Source organism: Labrus mixtus, chromosome 21 (genome assembly GCF_963584025.1).
Source record: "Labrus mixtus chromosome 21, fLabMix1.1, whole genome shotgun sequence".
Classification (NCBI taxonomy): domain Eukaryota; kingdom Metazoa; phylum Chordata; class Actinopteri; order Labriformes; family Labridae; genus Labrus; species Labrus mixtus.
Window position 1 is genome coordinate 7,320,580 of NC_083632.1, and position 23,180 is coordinate 7,343,759.

The 23,180-nt window shown below is 40.4% G+C and overlaps 2 protein-coding genes across 4 annotated transcripts in view; one reads left to right on the plus strand and one right to left on the minus strand.

Annotated features, from left to right (window-relative positions):
* Positions 1 to 3,379, minus strand: part of ptprea (protein tyrosine phosphatase receptor type Ea) — a 61,251-nt gene extending 57,872 nt beyond the window's left edge. For 2 of the 3 annotated variants that reach the window (XM_061027432.1, XM_061027431.1), the window contains exon 1: positions 3,235 to 3,379. The gene's annotated coding sequence lies outside the window, so the exon portion shown is untranslated. The remainder of the gene's footprint in view (positions 1 to 3,234) is intronic. The other variant, XM_061027433.1, reaches the window with a different exon arrangement.
* A 1,475-nt stretch (positions 3,380 to 4,854) lies between these two features.
* On the plus strand, positions 4,855 to 7,895 carry LOC132955255 (clarin-3). Its single transcript, XM_061028025.1, has 3 exons — positions 4,855 to 5,220; positions 5,579 to 5,764; positions 7,068 to 7,895. The coding sequence occupies exons 1-3, from the start codon at positions 4,989 to 4,991 to the stop codon at positions 7,343 to 7,345; spliced, it is 696 nt and encodes a 231-aa protein (XP_060884008.1). The 5' UTR covers positions 4,855 to 4,988; the 3' UTR covers positions 7,346 to 7,895.
* Positions 7,896 to 23,180: the final 15,285 nt, after the last annotated feature.

Genomic DNA, 23,180 nt, shown 5'->3' on the forward strand with positions numbered 1-23,180 from the left:
GATCTTAGTTCTCACTTTTTTTCTGTTTAAAAACACTGTCAGCGACAATTCAAGCTGTTACTTTTCACCAAACGACCCCCCTCTCATTACTCGTGTCATGACTTTGTGTGTTTTTAATTCAATTTCTTCATTGACTTCATTCACTGCAAGGTGAGGGTTAAATTATTATCTCCTCCTCACTCTGCATGGCTAATAACACACGTTATCATTACTAAATCATTTAAGCATGATGCCAAAATACAAAGGCAGGCTGCGGGGTTTGCATTCTGTAGCCCTAGCTGCAAGCACAAACAAGCCTACGGTTGCAACATGCTGCAGCTTAATGCGCCATAGCAGGCTTCCACTAAGGCAAGCAGAAAAATGACAAAAACGAAGATCTTGCCATGACAATTCCTGTGCCTAATTCATGAGCTGTTCTTTCGAAAGCGGGCTATTTCTGCCAGCATATATCAGGAAAGTCCTGGGTCAAACGAGACTCATCCATAGTTGTCTTGATTCTCTACCAATTAGTTCCTTCTCCTCCTATTCTAGGAAAGAAGCATACCTTCAAGCAGGGTGTTGTAGAGCGCAGCCCAGCATGTTGTCCCGACGTAAGAATCCGAGAATTTCCAAGATTAAGAGAGGTGGCAGAATGAAAGACGGTGGGCGAGCTGCTGGGATCAGCTCCAGGTGGGTGTTTTTTGAGGGTTTGAACCCAGCGAGCTGTGAGAAACTTCAGGTATGCACAGCGCCTCCCTCTCTACCTCACTGTGCATTTCATTAATCACCACATCTGTTTGTTTCACCCTGCACACCCACGCTCAAATAACATTCACCGAGCTTTCCAATACGCCATTTTACATTTCTGACTATAGCAGAGGAAAACAAGAGTACAAACACCATCTTTGGTAGTGTGTCAAACAGGAAGGTTTGAAATATCTACAGCAATTAAAAGCATGTTGAGTATTTGCACTGTTTGATTAAAAGACACAAGAACAAACAACCTCTTATGTCTTTGATAAATTAGTCCCAGCCGTGAAATACATCATTGCTTGGATTGGATACACAGCTGTTATTCTCCTCATTTATATCCAGGCGGAGATTAAACTCTCAAATACAAGCAGAAACTCTAATGTGATGAAAGTCAAATCAATCTGCCTCCAGCACTCAGCAGTCAAATGTGATTTCTTCCTGAATCCGAACACATTCTCATTTGTCTCGGCGAGCAAAGACTATGTGTTTGTTTCACTGCGTTCTCATTAGCTTCTGCCACAGCTATCCCCATTCTTCCCAAGGTCCAAACTGTATAATTGGGAGTGGAGTTCACACCGGAATATTACAGACCGGCCTCGTACTGAGACGAAAGAGAAAGTAAAGACAAAATCAAGGTGAGGGATAATACATCATGAGGGTGCTACATGAAAACCAAACTGAAAGTTGACAATAATCCGGCCACTGTTTCTTCAAAGTAGGTCTTTGGTTTGAGCCAAAGTTTGGTATCTGTTTCAGTAGAATAAAAGCTCTGTGTGGTTTTCAGATTTCAATGATATACTAAGAGCTTTTTTTAAGAGTGTGAGAAGTTACAATAGCTAAATTCAAAATGATTTTTGTACCACATCTGTGGATCCTTGAGGTAGCATCAGTCTGCCTTGCTCCGTCATTCACTCTACAAAAGTGAGTTGTTTCATAGGAATTGAGCAGCATCTTTCTAACATGAATTATGTTAGCCGGCTGTTTCCAATGTTGATATGTAAGGATTTTATACACGGCAACAGCACACACATCAGCTCACTCGGACTTGATGCGGAAAAAAACAATCTGAGGATGCTGGCAGGAAAAAACTTTGGAGAAATTCACACATGCAGCTCATCCTGAAAGCGTCATTTAGTTTCAGGAGATTTGAGCAAGTGTGAAAACTACTCCCATAGAATGAATGACGGAGAACGTTCTGTTATATTAAGGTATGTGTTTTCTGAGTGGGACTGATGCAGTCTACACAGACAAGATCTCAAAAGCTCTCTAAAAGAGGCGCCGGTCAGTATCAGTTGGTAGAGCAGGAAACCCACATACATATAAAGAGGCTATAGTCCTCAACGCAATGGACGCAGGTTCAACTTCAGGCTCTCTCTTCTCTGCCCATATTCCTTTTCTTGTCAGCTGTCATGTCCAATAACATCAAATTGCCAAAAAATCTTTATATCAGCCACCATATTGCTATTGAAATCAGTCTAAGGAATACCATATCAGTCGGGTAGACTTATGTGACAAAAGTTAAGCAAATTATTTTCTCTATGACAGAATTTCATTTTTCACAATGGTGCCTTAATTAAAGTGATTCATTCGTAAAAGGATGTCAAAGTCTGCTCTCTTGTTAATGGTCAGTGTAGCACAGTCTCTATGGTGTCTTGGTTCATTAAACATCTGTTGATCTCTCCTTCCCACTACCCGGCACCCTGCCATAGACAATCTGCTGCATGGATGCTGATCTGTTGCTGGTTCTGACCCTCTGACCTCCCAGGGACCAGACCTCTCCTTTGGGAATGAATGTTGTGTCCAATAATGATGACATTACAAACCACCACTTAATTAAAAATGTATGCAGTCAACATTTAAGCGAGCAATAGAATATTAAAGGAGAGTCCAAATCTGAGGAAAACTACGAAAAAGGGAATAGTCCTCTGACAAGTCTGAGCATATTTGTCCAAGATACCAGCATAGCCTGTTTTCTCCTGAACGATAAACTGGCTCAACTGCAGCCCGCACAGTCGAGCTATCTGAAAAGTGAGCTTCAATGTTTTTGAATCCAAACGACAAACAGAAACAGATGAAGGAGGGAAAATAAAAACCAAAAGGTTGAGATGAGGACAGAAACTCCAAGCGCTTGTTCCATTAACCCATATTGACGCACCGGCTGAATGTGTCGCTGCAGGTTGTCAAACGGAGAGCTTCCAGATTATTCAAAACACACGGTAAAAAAAAAAAAAAACATTAGTTAAAACGATGGTTTGTGTGACTTGCCATGTCCAAACTGTACCTGCACCTGATATACTCGGTCCAGCCCCCACCCCTCCAAACACACACACACACACACACACACACACAAATAATCTACGGTACGTTGCTGTGCGTAACGGACAGGTAACGCTGTAGTATGTGACTGAAAAATGACAGAACATTTGACGTTTTCCACGCGCCACAACACGAGTCGGGACGCAAAAGACAAGACGATGACATAAAAGCAATCATATGACTCACCTGGATGTCTTCGACATTAAGTCCAGAGCGCAGAGTGTGTTGGAAAAGGCGAGGCGATGCTTCAGTGTTGCCGCCTGTCACCGGGGAAGGAGGAGTTTGTGTTTACTCCAACATAACAGAGCTGGCTGTCAGCGAGCACACGGATCCGGTCCCTGTTCGGCGAAGAGAGGGAGACACGCTGCGGCCACAAGCGGTGTTACAGAAACCAGAGGACCTGAACCTCACCGGGTCTAACGGAGTCTCACGGGAACACAATGAAGGCAGAGGATGGGCGTTTACAACATTTCCAAAACACAAGTGGAAGGCTAATCTTTTTAGCAAAGTGGTTCCCTTTTGATTTCATACTTTTTTTTTTTTTTAAATACTTTTTTGACAACTTGTTATCGAAGAAATACTGAAACATTTTTGTGGACTTTTTTTTATTTGTTACAATATTTTTTATGTAATTAGAATTTTTTATTTCATGTTTTTTCCTTAAAAATCTTTTGCATTTCTTGATCATTAACTATTCAATTCAATTTTATTTGTAAAGCACATTTCATACAAACGTAAACTCATTGTGCTGTACAGAAGAAAAAAAATAAACAATCACAATACAAACTGATTTAAAATAATAAACAAAAACGAAACAAAAAACATGAAAAAACAAAATAAAATAATGATAATAATAAAAAATGAACAAGTGGATTCAAGAGCTCACTTTAAACCAAAACATGTTTGTAGATGGAGCATGCACCATCCCATACAGCACATAATTGTGTACTTTTTATCTACTTCCACAATGTAATGTAATAATGTAAAGTATGAGAGATAGACATATAAGCCTGTTGTTGAAATTTTACATTATTTCTAAAGTAATTACACTGACAGATAAGAGTATTGTTTGAAACATTTAGCAAAAGCATAAACAGATTCTCTTGAAAGCTTCTTAACAACAATTACCAGAAACCAGGAAGTCTTGAGGCGTAAAGCCATAAAGAAAAGTAATGCACTCTTCCTGTCTGGTCTTAAAGTAGCTTCATTTTGTGTCATGGTTCAATGTCATGTTATATCTCAGTACGTAATGTCACAAACACAAAGAGACAATCATTTAGGTAAAAATGCAGCTCCTGGTTCAAACTTTGAACCAAACATGTCACCATTTTTGTCAGTGAAATGATAACAACTCCTACCATGACGCTAGTGCTTTATTGATGACGCATGACCGTGCCTCACTCTTCCAGTAACTTTTTATAGAGAGACTGGTAAATAATTAATCAGCGTGATATTTTATGACCACACGATGTCAAAATCAAGGGCTTTGAATCCAAGCATGTAAATGTTATTACTTAAAAAGTTGTCAGGTGTTTAGACATTGAAAAACAGGAGCTTAAATCATAGAAGAAACCCCCAGTCCCTAAGCAGCTTGTTCTGCTGAGTCAGTGAATTTTCTTACCAGAAAACATTAAGCAACTCTAACCACACATACTAAAAACATGATTATTTTCTGCAGTCTTATATGAGATATGTCATTATCTTATTGAATGTGGTGGAGACACCTGTGTCCCTGCCATGACAACCAGCCTTGTCTTTTCCTTCCCAACCAAAGGTCACAGCCATAACCGAGAGATTTACGACCAGCAGTCCACATTGCACTCCACCCAGGCAGGTAGCTCAGACACCACTCTTTAGAGGATCACAGGGTCTGAACCTGCTTCAGACGAGAAGAGACACTGGGATTTAGATCGAACTAGCACAACTGGAATACTGTGATAATGCCTTCCACAAAGAAGATTCTGCATTTCATGTCCAGTGCGCTGGTCACCGCCATATCGGTTGGGTTGCTGGGGTTTTCCATGTCAGCACAATGGTCTACAACAACCTTGGAGTGCTCAAGGCCTGGAAGTGGCGTCTTTAACGGAAGTGCTGTGGTCAAACTGGATCTTTTTAGAGGGAATGTAGAAAGAACCTCCTGCCCCTCGTTTGGAGGAGTCGATGCTTTTGACGGTAATTTTTGTAACCTTATGGAGGTCTCTTTCCACCAACATTAAGATATTATGCCGTGCTGAGATTTCTGCCTCCGCTCGACAGAGCTGAAAGATTTTATTTAAATTACTCAGCAGTAAATTGTACTTACAGTGTACTTGCCATGTTATTCTGGATAACCCAAAGAAAACACTTTCATTTGTTTTTTACGGGCACTATTTCTTATGGTGAAGTAGTTCCAAAGACAGTCCCTGAGTAAATACGTAAAAAATTACCTATGTTTCCCAATAAAGTCCAGTAATGTTATATAAATCGTACATTTTCTAACCAACCTTCTTTTACTGTGTGCACATGTGTGTTTCTGTGTGTGTCTGTGTAGTGTTTCCTAAGTTGGTAGAAGCAGAAGGTGCCCCTGTTATCCTGTATGGTTTGGTTTTGGGCCTGTTGGCTCTGTGTCTGCTGTGTTCGGCCTGCAGCATCCTCATCTCCCTCTACAACAGTGTCAGCAACCCTTATGAGACCTACGTGGGGCCTGTAGGAATGTATGCCTGCAGTTCACTCAGCGGTAAGTCATACAAATGTCTATTGGAAAGTGTTTAACATTGTACTAAATTGTATCCTGGTATGTACCAATGAGTGTATCTTTAGTTTATAATTATTACTGGTCTGCCTTATTAGTCATCATATTCACAAGATGGACAATTCCTTCTGAAGTAACACTCTGGGTGGGAAGCTCAAACACTGTTATTATCAAGTTGGAGGGGGAGGATGTGTTTCACTAACGAGGACGTTTAGTAGAGTTCTGAGCCTACGTTGCAAAATGTTAAAAAAAAAAAACATATGAAAGGCAACACATCCTCCTTTAATTGGCGCTTGAGATGTGCTGCCTTTATATATATTTAACTGTTTTTATTAAGTTGTGCTATTCCAGACATAGTCCAACATCATCATCACTCCACCCATTCTGATTGATCAAGACATTTAAAATCTGGACTTACATTGGGGTTGTATTTCAAGTTGAGACAACATATTTGGGGATGTGCTAACTACAGTCTGACAAGAGCAAAAGTTAGCAGTGAGTAACTTTCTAGCTAACGTTACCATTTGACAGCATTTGTGTCACATAAGGAAATGGGTAAATCCCTTGCTCACTGTAATGTTAGTCATTAGACTGTATTGTTAGCATAAGGCTGACTGTAGCGGCACACTGCCTTGCAAGCTAGGCTATGCTAGGATGTGAGCTTGCCGAAAAGCAAGATAATAGGAGTGGAAACTAGCTAGCATTACCTTTAGCAAGAGATGTGGCCTGTCCTCTCATATTATGTCACACCATCAAATGGCAATTTTACAATTTTACAATTCAAGTGGTTAAATGTTAACAGGTAATGCTGGCTGTTGTCTAACGTTAGTTAATGAGATCTTTTTAGCTTAAAGTTAAGCTCAGTGTTCCTCCTAATTTCAGATCTTTTCTTTTAGTCTCAGAAGTTTCAAATGCTAACTGTTTGTGAGGTTCTTAATGCTTATAACACGGCAGTAAAACATTTTTAAAAAAGCATTTAAGATTCACACTCTGAGAATGCAAGAAACCAATTTTTACTCATTTGAATGTCTTCTCCTAGATTTCTTGATACTGTAATGAAACTGTTGTCTAGGTTTATTTTTTTTCTGAATGACACTTGTCATGTTTTCTTGTGTTAAATGAAATTATAACAAAAAGTGACTAAAAAGTGTTCAACAATGAAGTAACTGGGAGTTATAGGCGTAGGGTAAACAGCTCAATCAGAACATTTTTGCACTGCGCTATGATGAAGAAAGATAAACGGTTGACTGGAAATAGCGCACTAATGGTTCTCCTCTTTCTCCTGCAGCATGTGTCGCTGTAGTCGTCCTCATCCTGTATGTGGTGAACCTCTTTGCGACTGCCATGGCACCTGATTTAGTGCAGTCCTTTGCCGAAGGTATTCCAGCAGAGATAAGGATCAAGAGAGCACAGATGGATTTAGGATTCTACCTGCTCATCCCTTACATTGTGCTCGCCCTTGTCGCCATTGCTTTGATCTACATGTACGACCATGCAGCCTACACACAGAGGAGGGAGCAGCAGAGGCCGACAGAGGACGCACCGAAGGAGATCATGATGTATTAGTGGGATGCATAGAAGTCAGATGTCAGTGACATTGAAAAAGCCCTCATAAACACTTTCTGGAGTATTTTACTGTTATAGAGAATTACTGATGGAAATCAGGTGTGTGTACAGTAAAATATGGATGTACAGCTATTTTAATGGACAAAAAGAATATCACCTAGACTAACAGAAACAATTGTTGTCTGATTCAACATGAAGTTATAACTCGATAGTTAAGTGAAGTTTATTATAAATCAGTTTAAGTGTAAATCTTGTCCGTATTAAGCTGACAACCTTTTTATTTATATTGTGTGGAGATGTTTTAATGGCCGCTTGTTTGAAAGGCACTTTTTTCTTTTCTTTTTTTTCACATTTCAAATATGTCTTTTTAATCCTTCAAATAAATATTTTTAATTAATGGCTATACTTCAACCAAATGTAAATAAACATAAAATATGTTGGATGCAAAAGAGAAAAATCACAAATGACTTGTTTTCTGTATTTTCAGATTTACTAAGTGAAGCTGTACAGGCAAAGAAACTGGCACAGACTTTCAGACCAAATGTATAAATCTTTTTTTGTGTGTGTGAAAAACTCTGAAGGTTGAATTTAAACCAAAGGTAAAGTAGGTGAAGTGAAGTAGGAGAAGGCACACTGGGATTGATTGATCTTTGCTGCCCTCTATCTCTGAGATGACCTACTGAAAATACACATCTCAAGTTCATGGAAGAACCCAACCTTACAAGGAAAGTAGAAGAGGAAATTATAACCTGTTTTTTTTTTTTTTGTATCCATTTCTCAAGCTAGCGTCTTTCTTTTTTTTCAAGATTAAAAGTTGTTGGGCTTTTGCCTTTATTTGGATAGGGCAGATGAAGACAAGTCCAGAAAGGGAAGGGGGAGTGGGGGATGACATGCATCAAATGGCATCAGGATCGGGAGTAAAAACCTGTGACCAATGGGACGAGGGCTGTAGCCTCTGTACCTGTGCCGCCTGCTCTTCAGCTGGGCTAAACCAGCGTCCTTTCCCTACCTACTCTGACTGTTTACTACTTTTTAATTACACTTTCAACGTTTTTGCCATTAAAAAAGCCCTCAATGATTTTATCAATGACTATCTAAATAATTGTTTTTAAACTATTTTTCCATTATAAAGCTATTCTTTACTGTTTACTTTGAACTCTCAACGGTCTATACACTACTCTTGTCTAATGATTTCAACTGACTGATATTTTAACTCCAACCCTTTACTTGTATGTAGTTCACCATTTATGAATTACTTAATGCTAAAATGCTAAAAAAAAAAAATTCAGCTACATTATCTTGTGATTTATTTCAACCACTTATTCATAACTTTAGGCTTACTGTCTGGTCTCTTTGCTCTCGATCACATAAAATAGATTTCCAAGTACTACAGCTGACTTAAAGTTTTAGCAATCAACTTTTAATAGAATTTATCTACTGAAGAGTTTTTATACTCTCTCTGGCCCATGGCACTGCAAAAGTTCACAGATGAGTTAACTTACCTTTAACGATTCATGACTTTTGGTCGGAATGAGGCTTAGTTTGGGGCCCTTTAAACTCCAATGATGCATTGCATCTTAGCAGTATCCACTTCCATGTGGGATCAACATGGAGAAGCTCTGATGAGTGATAAACATTTATTACAGGTTTGTTTAATCCAGATTAAAGGATCAAATAAAAAAAAACAATGCTGTCATATAGTGATCGAAACAAAGCTGATTCTGTAAAGGCAGAGAGAGATCTTGTTGAGAGTCAACATCTATTGTCTCCTGGATCTTCAGACGTTCTCACAGCTGTGATTCAGATGACTGTGTTGACATGAGAGCAGGGGCAAAGTGTCCTGTTACTATTTCCCGTGTCCCATCACTCAGAGCCTAAAGTCTGTTTGGACATGCCCTTTGCAGCACCTCTCAGCCCCGCAACGCCTTCTACCTGCCTTCAAAAGAAGCACTCTACCTTCAAGTCTCACACTTCAAGGGACCTGTGGAAGGATGCAGCAATCTGCTTTGGTGTTGTCAGTGAGAATATGTATTACATTTCCAAGAATTCAAGATTTCTGAAAAGTGAATCCAAAGCACTAGAGGCTGGTCAGATATTCTGTTAGCAGAGTCCACTGTGTCTAACAGGCATCGATCAGGATTCAGTTTTTACATTTATTTTCCTCCCCGTCTCCGAACTACATCTGCTAAAAATCTTCATGATACAGAACGATGCAGCCTGACGTCTCCATGCAGCTGTGACTGGAACACAGTGCGAAGCCGGGGCAGGTTGTTATCCCAAGAGGAGGCCATGTTAAAGCCTGTTGCAGCACAAAATCCCCTGCTGTGAAATTGATAAGCTCTTCACAGCACAGCACAGATCAGCCTGCCATTAGAGACCCCCTTATTCTTTATTTAACCCCTTAAAATTCAACATGAGCCAGTCCTTAAATAGACTGCAGCTGGTAACTAAACTAGAACACGTTTAAGAGAAAACACTAAAATTATTCATTTTCTTTTAGGTAATAGATACCTGGTTAAAGATATATATTTTTACACAGCTTATTTTACTCATTGTAAAAATGTCAGGCTCCTTACAGCCAGGAGTTCGGCTATTTTTAATAATGTGGTGTTTATCAATTATGTTAAACAAAAACGTAGAGGCAGCTTAATGTCAGCAGCACTGGAATCCTTGAATCGTGTCAGGTCGTATTGTGGAGTCTTGTATCGTATCGTGTCGTAACGTATCGTGTCGTAACGTATCGTGTCGTAACGTATCGTGTCGTATCGCATCGTGTCGTATCGCATCGTGTCGTAACGTATCGTGTCGTAACGTATCGTGTCGTAACGTATCGTGTCATAACGTATCGTGTCGTAACGTATCATGTCGTATCGCACCATGTCAGGTCATATCATGCCATGTCGTATCGTGTAGTGTCGCATCGTGTCGTATCGCGTCGTATCGCATCGTGTCGTATCGCATCGTGTCGTATCGCATCGTGTCGTATCGCGTCGTATCGCATCGCGTCGTAACGTATCGTGTCGTAACGTATCGTGTCGTAACGTATCGTGTCGTAACGTATCGTGTCGTAACGTATCGTGTCGTAACGTATCGTGTCGTAACGTATCGTGTCGTATCGCACCATGTCAGGTCATATCATGCCATGTCGTATCGTGTCGCATCGTGTCGTATCGCGTCGTATCGCATCGTGTCGTATCGCGTCGTATCGCATCGTGTCGTATCGCATCGTGTCAGGTCTTATTGTAGAGTGTCGTAACGTGGAGTGGCGTAACGTGGAGTGGCGTAACGTGGAGTGGCGTAACGTATCGTGTTGTACCGTATTTCGTCGTATCGCACCATGTCAGGTTATATCATGCCGTGTCGTATCGTATCGCATCGTGTCGTACCGCATCGTGTCGTATCGTATCGTATCGCATCGTGTCGTACCGCATCGTGTCGTATCACATCGTGTCGTACCGTATCGTGTCGTATCGTATCGCATCGTGTCGTATCGCATCGTGTCGTATCGCATCGTGTCGTATCGCATCGTGTCGTATCACATCGTGTCGTATCGCATCGTGTCAGGTCTTATCGTGGAGTGGCGTAACGTGGAGTGGCGTAACGTGGAGTGGCGTAACGTGGAGTGGCGTAACGTATCGTGTTGGATTGTATCGTGTCGAGTCTATTGTGTCGTGTCTATCGTATCGTATCATATTGTATCGTGTCGTATCGTATTGATCGCATTGTATCAACTACGAGAGAAGATACTTGAGGAGACTTGTATCTATCACGATCTCCTTCTTTCCGCACTGAGCTGTGGAAAAAGCAGAGCTGCCATCGAGAGGCCCCTCTCACCGTTTGCAGTGCAAACACTGATTGAATAAAATTAGAGATGGCCAGTAATCTCTTCCTCTCTTCTATACTCTCATTTGGCTCAGCACATTGGGTAAACCCGGGATTATGCAGGAGCCCTGAGCCCTGACCACTCACTCTGTGTGATAGGATTAAAGCAGAAACTTTTGTACCTGTGAAACCTTATCCTCCAAGGTCCCGCATTACAGAGGCCTGTGAAACAGACACCTCCAGCTGCAGGGCAGAGGAGGGGGCACATTCAGCCCATTAGATTCCATATCAGTGGGGCATAGCAGGCCGGGGGAAGGGGTCTAGGTTTTGACCACCTTCGGGACTGAATTTCTTGATGACAATTGAGAGCGTTTTGTATGTGTAAAGGGAAGCAGGTTTTTTAACCATTTTGACATCTTTCCAACACCTTTAGATGTGTATCTCTTATGAACATGAATAAAATCATAACTCACATGATAAAAATATTTACATAGTAAGAGCAAAAAAGAGGTACCAAGATAAAAGAAACCTTGGCTAAGTTGAAAGAAAATGCCTGAGTCTCTCAATCTGAAAAATGCGATCATGGCCCAAAGCCTTTTTATTTGATGTCCTTATCACTGCAGAGTGACCTCTCGGCTCTGTTGCAATAAGGTGTATGTGTGTGTGTGAGCGTGTGTCTGGGTATCTCAGGGTGTGTGTCCCTGTTATATTTTCCTATGAGCTAATGGTATGACACTGTTACACCCTGCCCTGACAACACAACAAAACCACAGCAGCAGGAAAGTACATTACACTTTTTTTGTTTTCACAGAAAACGTACTCGTCTATGATGTCCTTTTTCTACTTTTGTTATTGCTTTACATTATTTATCTCTGGACTTTTAATATTTTACTTGTGCTTATGGTTTCACAGTATTCCAATTCTTTCTGTTTATAATACGATTTTTTATGAGGTTTTAAAGGAAAATATTTGTCTTTATTTCAATTTCAGATGTAAATTTTACTTCCACAAGATAAAGGGAGGATTCACAGGGAACAGTTAAAGGCGAATAACACATATTGATGAGCTGTGCTCGTGCTCTCACGCTCATCATGACCGTGTGATATTGAAAGGTAGTCCAGTTCCCTACTTATCTCCGTCATTAATCTTAATTTGTCAGTGAAGGCAGAGGGAAGGTGAGAGGGAGGGGGAGGAGGAGGAGGGCTAAAAGGTAATTGCACTCCTGCTGCCCCATTATGGTGTCATTCCACTCTTAACACGAGATAAGATCTTTACCTGAAGCCAATTCTCCACTTTACCTCGCTGGGAGACGGAGAAAAAGACAGAAAAAAGGAATCTCACAACCGGCGATAGAGACAAATTTAACTAATTAAAAAAATGTGCAGCATCTTTACAACCAAACCTGTGAATAAAATAATAGAAAATCTACATCTCGTGCTGGATGACAATTTACAGCCAGAGTGATGGATGGAGGGAGGGCCAACACTTTCTCTGCCCCATGCTGTTTGACATCATTGTTGATTAATGTGTTCCTGATTGGCGGTTGTGATAGATATCAGTGGGCGCAAGGCGTAGGGACACAGTTAACCTGCTGACACGGCACACAGTGCAGCTAAATTGGCGCCATTTGACCCGGACACAGAAACGAACAGTTGACAGAATCTAAAAGATTTCTAACTTTCCCCATTTTTATTTCCAATCACAATTAGAGTAAAAAGATTACGTTTTGCAGACATCCTGTTGATTTCTGTAAACACTGCGTACTGCATATAACAGTTCAATCAAGCAATCTTTATTTTATATAGTGCCAACGAATGTTATCTGAAGATACTTTACAAAAGGATAGGTTAGACCTTACTGTTAATTATATTATTTGTAAAGACCCAACATGAATCCTCCACTTAGCAACATTTAACAAAGTCACAGTGGCAGGGAGAAACTTCCTTTTAACGGGCAGAAACCTCGAGCAGAACCAGACTCACCTTGAACAGCCACCTGCTGAAACTGTGTTGGGCTTGGACAGTGTGATGGAGGGAGATGAAAAGAAGAGATTTAAAGATACAAACAAAGCAACAACAACAACGACATTGGATAAAATAGATTTATAGATACAATGACAGTGATATATATTTGAGAGCGGCAGTAGTAGTCTGTAGGGACTTTGGTTGGGAACCAGATTGTTACTGGTATGGAAGTTGGTCTGATAAATGGAGAGGCACCGGATCACTTCTTGCGTACTGCTGAGTTGCCTCGAGCAAGGCACTGAACCCCCAACAGCTCTGGCGCTCTCTGTGTAGCAGCCCCCCTCTGACATCTCTCCATTAATGCACAGGTCCTGTTTGTGCATGTGTGTATTTCAGGCCTATGTGTTTGAGTATGTGTCTCAATAACAGAGTGTAAACCAGAATATCCTCTCGTGGATTAATAAAGTAAGTACAATTTAGAATTTTTACTGAATTAAAATTTTTGCTTTGAGGTTTTAGGTATGTTGCATAAAAACAGTCCCCTGTACAGGAAGTACTTTCCCAATCATGAATGAGGCTCAAAGTGATTTTATGCATACATTTTGTTCATGTTTTTCCAATTGTGAAATGTCCAAATAACCCTCCTGTTTGCAAGCCAATGCATATCTAAATACTTGTTTAAGCCCTGTTAGGTGATGGCCCTGACTGTCAATAGTTAGAGCACCTTTGCCTCTGAGTTGTACAGGGGATTAATTTGACCTGTTTGCAAGTCCAGTATTTGCTATTTGGAACAAAAAACATGATATCTAATGGTATTGTTATCTCTATTTAACCTGTCCTAATTCAATAAAGGTTGAATTAATAAATAAAAGATCTAAGGATTTTTTGCCCAACAAACCCACATGGAAATCCATTTCTCAAGGCTGAGTCATTACATCACCTTTGCAGCAGGGGGCAGCATTCCATTACCAAAACACCTGACAGAAACAAAAAGTAAAGGACTTGTTGCATTTATTGTGACCAAATGACTTGGAGTAAATCATTATTTAAAGCATATTGTGTTTCAATTTGGGGTTGCTATCCATTTAAAATATGAGCTTTTAATAACTTTTCTATTTTATATAAAACTTTTAGATACTATGAGATAAACAACAGCTGAAATTCCCAGCCGATGTTAAACCTGCTTACTTTAAAATGTTCTTTTACATCTCTCAGCCATTAACAGGCACATCTTTTTTTTGCATGAGATAGAAGATTTTCTTTGTGATGGAGGAGCTCAGACTGTCACTGAAGCAGGACGCACATATGTAGATCGCAGACACTTGACTGTAACCAAGACGCTCAAGCTGTTTTCACATATGCACACATTTCAGACAGGCTGCCCCTGAAATCTTCCCGATTGTTCACATTCATCCCTCACAGCGGGAAACTATACTTCTCAGACAAGAGGGAGGACTCAGGAGGCAAGACATGACGTAAAAAGAGCGACACAGAGGAGGGAGACGAAGCAAGAGAGTCCGACGTAAAGATTTTTTTTTTTTTTTTGCTTTTATATAAATTTTATGTGTAGTTTGACATATTTAAGCAATATGCAACAAAACAACCGAGAAGAACATACTGGCTAAAAGAATCACAATGAAGTAGCTTCATTATATTCATGGAGACACTGGTTGCACGCTATACAGTCTAAAGTCGTGGGCTGGTCGCAGGGTAGAAACATCATAACCTCCTTTCACTTGCTTGTTTTCCTGAATATTTCCTGTTGCATTCTCACATCAACTCCCCCTGACTTCACGTGAAAAAATGTACTAGGGTGCTGGCATCTGTTTGCGTTCACACATGTAGGAAGTATTCAGAAGTTTTGTGCATGTGTAAAAGCAGCATCAGTCACAGACTGCAAGATGTTCTACAATCCATACGGCCATGAAACGACATAGTTAGACAGACAGGTCATATAGATCCATGTCGGCCTTGTGGTGTGCTGTATTTCATTGCCATTCTTGTAACAAAAAAAAAAACAGCTTGGCAAAAACTTCATTTGTATCTAGAAAAAAAAAATGGAACTTTGGTATAAGACTAATAAACCGTAAAAGAATGCCTTATGATGTTTATGTTACATGAATACATGTGCAGCATATCTCAATAGCTCTCAGAGCAGCATGTCATCAGCTCCTGTCAGAGCTCTCAGAGCGTCTGACAGCGTCTGAGTGTCTTTTACAGAAGCCAGATGGGGAGAGGTGCAAGCATAAAGTGCATCAAGTGCCCCCCCTATTGAGCTTTATGAACGGATTAAAGGATTTGCAAAGCTCTGTCATGAGGCCGTCAATCATTGTCACACTCGCCTGAAATTTACGCCCGCTGACCGCAGAGAAAACCTCGGGGGGGCTGTCGTCGTGAAGAGAATAACTTCATCTGTCAGGACATCCATCTCCACATCAACACCTGGAGCAAAAGGAAATAAAAATAAGAACACAGATCCAAACCTCGACACGAGACACTTCAGTTTACTACAGTTTACCTTCAGGAATGTTGTTGTAACCCAAAACCTCTCCACCTCTACTACATGAGGTTTTCCAGGCTGTGATGCAGAGTCTTAAAAGCTGCCATCACCTGCCTGTTGTTCTAATAAAACAGAGGGTCTTTGAATGGAGCAGAATTTGATATCCGCTTCCTAAATCCTGCATATAAGACACAATGCAGCCTCTCTACAGGAGGCAATGTTCAGTGTCATTCACAACAGACGTGGAGACACGCTGTCTGACTGCTGCAGGCCTGTTTGCATGTGTATGAAACAATTTGTCAGCCTAAATAACCAGCTGACCCCTCGCTCACCACAAACCTGGCCTCCTTCCAACAAAGGATATCTGTGGTTTATCACAACCTGGGTGCTATTTTGTCATTTTGACCTTCATTTCATCGCATTTAGGATAACATAGTACTTCTACTGTTGAAGGATGAAGTGATTGCACCAAAACTGTCATTGCATGGAAAAACTCTGTGCCAAAACCCGAAGAACTGTAGGCCTACATTTGACCTTTAATTAATAAGTGCATACACATTGCAGAGATTTGAAGACATACGTGGGGGAGATGTGACAAGAGCCCTAAAATAATATCATACCGTAAAATAAAACAAAGCTGGTAATCTGCCATACGAGCTGTGAGAAGACTTAAAAAGATCACTAAAATAATAATGAAAAATTGAAACTCACAGAGAAAAAAAAAGCACAGAAAGAGAAGTTGTAACTCATGTCGTTTTTGAGACATGATTGAGTGTGTGCATTTTTCCTTGAAACAACAAAGGGGAAAAGCGAAAAGAAAACACAACGATCTAAATGCTGAACACTTTTCATTTATTGTTATATGTTGTATTTGATTGCCTCTTTGTTTTAAACTGTGTGTCACTGCTGTAGAACTAACTCCACTCTGAACAGAAAGTTTAGGAAATAATACAAAATTTACCTCAGTCTTGAATTTTTTTCTTTCGAATAAGACGAGGAATTTTTTTTAAAACTTGTACTTGTTTCTCTAACAGACAGATATTTTGGAGTCCTGCCTTTTGTTTCGGTAATTTTTACTGTCAGGAATGAGAGTCAAAGTAATAGTGTTTGACCTGAATTAAAATCAATCCAATAATCACTTCAGAGCCAAATATTTTCTTATTGGTCTACACGGCTTCAGATGTAGAGGGGGAACACTGTGGTACAGAAAAGTGAAAAATATTGTGTTAATACTTTAGAAAAGTTTACCACCATTTTCCTTTCATAGATAAACGAAAAAGTATTTTTTTTTACTTAAAATATTTCACTTTATTTCACTTTCAGATTGTTATTTTGTTTTTTGTGCCTTTATTGTAGATATAGGACAGTGGATAGAGTTGGAAATCAGGGAGAGAGAGATTAGAGAATGACATGCAGGAGGGTTGGATTCAAGCCTGGGTCGCCTGCTTGGAGGACTACAGCCTCTGTACATGGGGCTCGTGAACCAACAACTATGGTTACCTGCGACCCCTAAATGTCCCACTTCTTTTTTTTTAAATCTTTGTGACAGCTCTTAAAAAGAAACAGACCTGGATGGTTTGTTCCTTGAAAATAGATTTTCAGTTGTGATGCTGTAATAAGAAAAGAAAAAAAAAGGAATCAAAGGGGAAACGGTGGAGATAACACTCGCAGACCTTTCTTCACCCTCTGTGTCAACTCATCGCCTCCTGGTTGGGTGTCAACAAGGAGAGGAAGAGGAGAGAGAGAGATAGAGAGGGAGAGAGAGGAAGAGGAACGAGGGTCTGGCAGGAGATGGATGGGGGTTGGGCGGGTGAAGGGATCACCTTGCCAAATCCTCTGAGAAGGCCTCCGCTCGGTGCACTTAGCGTAGCAGCGGCCGGAGCCAACACGTAGCAGGGTGTAGGTCTCCCTGAGGCGACACTCAGGCCCCGGCCTCCCTGCCATTGTCATCTGTCCGTCTCTCAGCCTCTCCATCCAGCAATGTGCCCGGAGGAAACTCACTTCCTCCCTTCACATTCTTCCCCCTCCATTACCCCCCGGAGGAGCAAGGGAAGTCAGAGGGGACTCCCAGGAAGGGTCAGAGCGGTATCAGTGTCGGAGCCTAAATGTTGGGCCACTGATTATCATAAAAAGTATTAAAAGAGAAACGGCTTCTGAGGTGTGGAGTTTTTGTAAGATTAAACAGATGACACGATTTGTTATCGGCCTAACAACTAACAAGAGCGGCTACTGTATAAAGAGTGGATTTGTTGTAAGTATAATTTAAATTCCAAAAAAACACCAAAAGAAAGAAGTCGTATTTTTGTGAATTGACGTTACGTTCGACATAGGATGTGTATGGTTTGAGTTGGTGGATCTTCAGCAGTGAGAAGTGACATGATGCTCACACACCTCACTGAGTGGAATGGCAAATATGTCATCGTTTTGAGACAAGGGTCTAGCCGGGCCGTTTCAATGAGTGCACCCATGTCAGGGTGATGTATGGATGCAGTAACACAACCTCCAAACAGGCATGAGGGGGGGGAACGCTGCGCTGCCAACCAGCCTCTCTGAAGAATAGGGGCCACATGTAAACATTTGAGCCCTGTCAATCACATCCTGTCTGGTGATTTATAACCACACTGGACACTTTGACATCAGTCATGCATGATGATCAGAATCAAAACTCCTTTCAAAGTCAAACAAATTCAAATTCTAGATACAATTCTACCACGGTTAAAGAAGATAAACATCAGATCGTTCAAACCAAAGGTCAGACTCTTTGCTTTTAACACTATGGATTACACCTTCAGAGGTTTGTCGGACAAAACCCTGCCCCTTGGCTGGTTATACATTTTGTGAAGCTCACAGAAAGCCCGTCCCAAGTCTCTTAATGGAAATGGCTTGGGAACTCATTTGTGAGGAAGAGCAAGAAAAAACCCCACTAAGTCTTAGAGGAATGTCTTCCCCTGGGGATCTTTAAGTGATGTCCTTCTCCCCTCAGTCATTCAGAAGGCTGAAACTGGAGAACATGACTGACACCGAGTTTTCTCACTCTGGATCTTTACAGCGATGCATTAAATGAATCTAATACTGTGTTTAAATGGTTAGTTTAAAAGTTAGTTGGTATATTTAGCGATGCAATATTCAATATTTTTGTTTTATCGGCCTGGGTTTTGACATATCGGCCTCTGAGAGTAAGAGTCAGGTTTAGCCGTTTGCCAAAACAATGTTATTCCAATATGTGAAGTTAAACTACTGTAGATTTTAACTGGAGAATCCACCAAAGTGCCCCTTACTGGTCAGCTGTCATTAGAAAGGTGTAATTTGATAAAACACTGGGTTGTTCCCAGCAACTGCAAAATTTGGAATGAGAAGAAAAACAACAATTTATTCCAAATCAGGTATTCTACTCCATTTGAATATTGTGCAAATAGAAAACACTGCCTATCCCTGAATAAACCCACAAATACATAAAGAAAAAAAAGCATTCCATATAAATGTTATTTAGAAGGCAGCTGAATGTATGCAGCACTTCCAAGACCAATTTGACCCCATGGGGTCAATAAAGTATGTCGTATTGTATCGTATTGCATCGTGTCTTTTCATGTCGCAACATAACATATTCCATGGTATTGCCGTTGTATGGCATCCCATCGCAAGTCATATCGTATCACATCATATCGCACCATTTTGTAACGCATTGTATCGTACAGTATCATATCTCATCGTGTTATATCGTATTATATTGTTTCCTAAAATGGCTTTCACCAACATAATACATATTTGCAAAACAGATAACCTAACAACAACATGACTGCAGGGAAGACAGTAAGTGTCAAACAGGTAAATGTGAAATTATTTTGGAGTGACAGTTTTTAACCATTAACCATATGAAGTTCTGTATGTATGTATGAAATGATTGATTCTCTGTTGATTAACAATATTTATAAAGGTTGAGAGTGAGAAACATGAAATGGGAAATAAAATCCAATTGCAACATTTTAATCAAACGATTGCTTTTAGTTTGCAGTATTTGTGCTGAAGGTGTCTATGGCACAACTTGCCCAGCAGAGGCCCTCGTTCCTTCTCCTGCCTGGTGTTGGAAACCAAAAACCTCTGTCACCATACCACAGCCGTATCAAGACAGAGGATCCAAGCACACAATAAAATCGGAGATGTATGGGAACCATCGAGGTAGAAATGTCTTGCCGTGATTTATCCCAGCATGCCTTTCCCACTTTTACACTCAGACATGTGAAGATTTAAATGTGAGATACAGGTGAGGGGATTTCAAATGACCCTGACAGACTTGATATGAAATATGGGAACATAAATGTACATTCTGTCAAATGGGTAAAACATCATATGGGTAACACACACTCTTACATACAGTGGACCCATGCTGGCTCCTGGAACAGAGCCCAAACCAGATTCTGGACCACTTGGTCACTCTATTCTGGCAAAGTTGGTAATTTTACCCCGTAAATACATTAGTGCATCATTACATGGGTAACTGAGTGGTACGCCTATACAGTAGGTGATCCCAAACATTATTCCTTATGCTTCATAGATTCTTTCTAATCCTTTAAGTGTGACACAAACACTCGACAAAGGAATGCTTCTTGGCTGTGCTTAAGCATGACCTGCTGAGAGGAGAGTTCTACTTGTTATAAGATGTCAAAATAATCAGCTCAAAGTGTTCAGGAGTTGGCGTGGCCTCAAATGGCGAATGACAAAGCCAGAGTCTGCAACCAGGACACAAACAACAGCCAGTCTGTAAGGGACTGGTGGACCAACAGTGATAAATGAACAGTAGCTTTAAATATAGACGATGCTGACCTTCTAACTGCGGTCTTCAAATAAAACTTTTTCATTGGTATTAATTATAAATTGATATCAGTTAAAATCTTCATCCAATAACCTTTATGTGTAAGCTACATGTAAAAAGAAAGTCAACTCGATAAAGCAGGAGGAAAGCTGACAAAAACTTTTTTTACTTTGTTGCATGAAAAACGTAAGAAAAAAACAGAAAGGAGAAATAATGACAAAAAAAAAACAGAAGACAAACCACGCTTACCACTTCAAGCTGGGAGCTGAAATTATATTGATAAATCCTTTAATTATAAAAAGCTATTTTGATAATTAACTGACTTCCAAATTAATTTTATGCATTCATGATTAATCCTACAAATGTATGTTTATCCATGTTTATGTAGTTACCTTAATGCATCAATGAAAAACCTCTGTCATACCTCTGTTTCTGTCATAATGTTACCAGCATTGTCACTGATTGTACAAATCAACTCACAGGGAGTCTCAGTCTCTTAATAAAAGGCACAAAAAAGTGAATCCTCTTAAATCTTTTTTCTCTTCCTTAAAAAAATATGAAAGGAATCAATTTTACAATATCTTACCAATCCTTGGAATAACTTTGCATGAATAGAAAGTTCTGTCTGTCAGTGGCAGGATGTCAGTAATATTTTGCACATTTATTGCAGCACAGCAGAGCACATGTGGATATCCAGCAGTGTTGACTGTAAATAAAAAGTCCAACCTGACCTGCAGGTGCTCTTGTCTCCAAAAAAAAAACTGACAGAGGAGGTGTGAGAAAAGAACAGTTTTTGGGAAATGTTCATGTTTTTCCTAAAGATGTATATATTAGAAGATTTCAGCTGTTTGTTGTTGATCGGTGAAGCTGGCAAAGACCCTTTAATGTACATTCAGGAGCCAGTCTTATGTTTAAACCAGGTATTATGTTTATTTACATAAGCTTATTAAACCTTTCTTTCCCCTTTAGAATGACTCTCATTGATCTGGCTTTGCTGGAAAATCTTGGGTTATATGAAGTGGACTTTTGCAGAGTGGTCTAATAAAAGAAGCATTGTCTGTAAGTTGGCTCTTTCTTCTCTCTCTCTCTTACAGACACGCTGACAGCTTCCCTGACTCTGGCATTAGTTTGGCTTTTGATCAGAAACAACACAGTATGAACCCATATTTCTCTCAGCTTTGTTTCTCTCCTGCTCATATTTGATTGATTCATAACGACTGTGAATCAGATGTTCAAAGCTCAATATTAACGCCAGGGATTCACACAAGGAGCTTTCAAACTCCTGCAGTTAAAACCATATTTGATCTTTGCATCCATTACAGCGATAAGTAGCAGGACTCATCTGAGGTTGAATTTGAATGCTCTCTTGTCCATGAGGCCTGTGAGAGCACTTTAGCAGGTGGCTCTTTTTTATTAAAACCTAAACGCCTGATGATTATGCTCTTCATTAAAAGACTGCCTGGTAATATGGGCATGAGATGATTGCCCCTGTGGTGGTTAAATATAGTGTTTGGATGAGGCCTGTGCCTTGGTGTAATGAGAAAAAGTCAAAGAGTCTGGGCCATTAGGCTGTCAGTTCTCGTACCATTACACACCATTAAAAACAGCACAACTCTGTGATTCATCCTCATTATATTTATTGGATGGACGATGGATCTAATTGTAGAAGCGAGATAAACCCTGCATTGTGTCATCATTTTACAGGAAATCTTCTGTGTTGAAAAATTGGAGCTGGATCTGCTAAACGAGGAAATGATAAATAAAGTTTATGTATATATGAAAAGGGAAAGAGTTCATGTTTTGTTGCAATATTTTTACTTTCTGATATTTAAAAGCATAACACGGGGTTGATGCACTCTGTAGTATTTTGTGCGTTCATTCATTAAAAAGAAAGAGTGTTAAACTGTAAACTCAGTGTGTGACCCATACAAGCTCCCAGTGTTGACATGTACGCAGAGGGCAGTGTGCCTGGCTTATTTAACAGAATGGAAATCAACTACTTGTCACTCCCCCTTCATCGAAATCTCGCTGCAGCACTACAGTTCCAAATTTGACTCTGTCCTGCTGAAAGTATACCTGCAGAGATTCTTAGCCCAGGTTAAAGACGGGACAGAGGCCAACAGGATCCAACCCAACATGCCCAGACAGCAGAGGAGCCCTGTGATGGACCCAAACAAAACATCTTCTGTCTGCTCATTTGTGAAGGTCATTAATGTCTAATGGTATTCAAATGGCTCATAAGGAGGTGTCTGAGCAGCCCACCGGTATGCAGATGGAGGTCAGGGGGGCCTGCCCTCCAGGACTTGTCCCAAGGCGGCTCTCCCCTCCTGGTTTGAAACCCCTGTGGGCCTGCGGACATGTCACAGCCCATCGTCCTGCAGACAGACAGTTCCCTGACTGGGGTCGTCCCTGGCAGACTAGCTTGATAGCTACTGTTTGCCCCCCCTCCCCCCCATTGTGATTTAACTGTTGGTCACAAGCCCAATTAGCATAATGATAAAAGGTAGTGACACCTCCCTTTGAATTCTATCAGGTAGCCTGAAAGTTGAATGTAATAAAGGGATAATTACACAATTTATAAAGGGAGGGGCACTGACAGCTGCACAAAGCTATCTGGCAAAGGCCTGACCCACCTAATTAAAACGGTGTCCCATCAATCTTGATGTCCCTGTCAGAGAGTTGGTCCCCAGCAGTTTAAAGTAAATAAAAAAGTGTGGCTCCTAGTAATTCCTTGAATTT

Excerpts from the sequence above, each read along its gene's own strand:
- LOC132955255 (XM_061028025.1), top strand. The coding sequence starts at position 4,989 with ATGCCTTCCACAAAGAAGATTCTGCATTTCATGTCCAGTGCGCTGGTC. Across the intron at positions 5,221-5,578 it reads AGGAGTCGATGCTTTTGACG|TGTTTCCTAAGTTGGTAGAA; the intron begins GTAATTTTTGTA and ends GTGTCTGTGTAG. Across the intron at positions 5,765-7,067 it reads TGCCTGCAGTTCACTCAGCG|CATGTGTCGCTGTAGTCGTC; the intron begins GTAAGTCATACA and ends TTTCTCCTGCAG.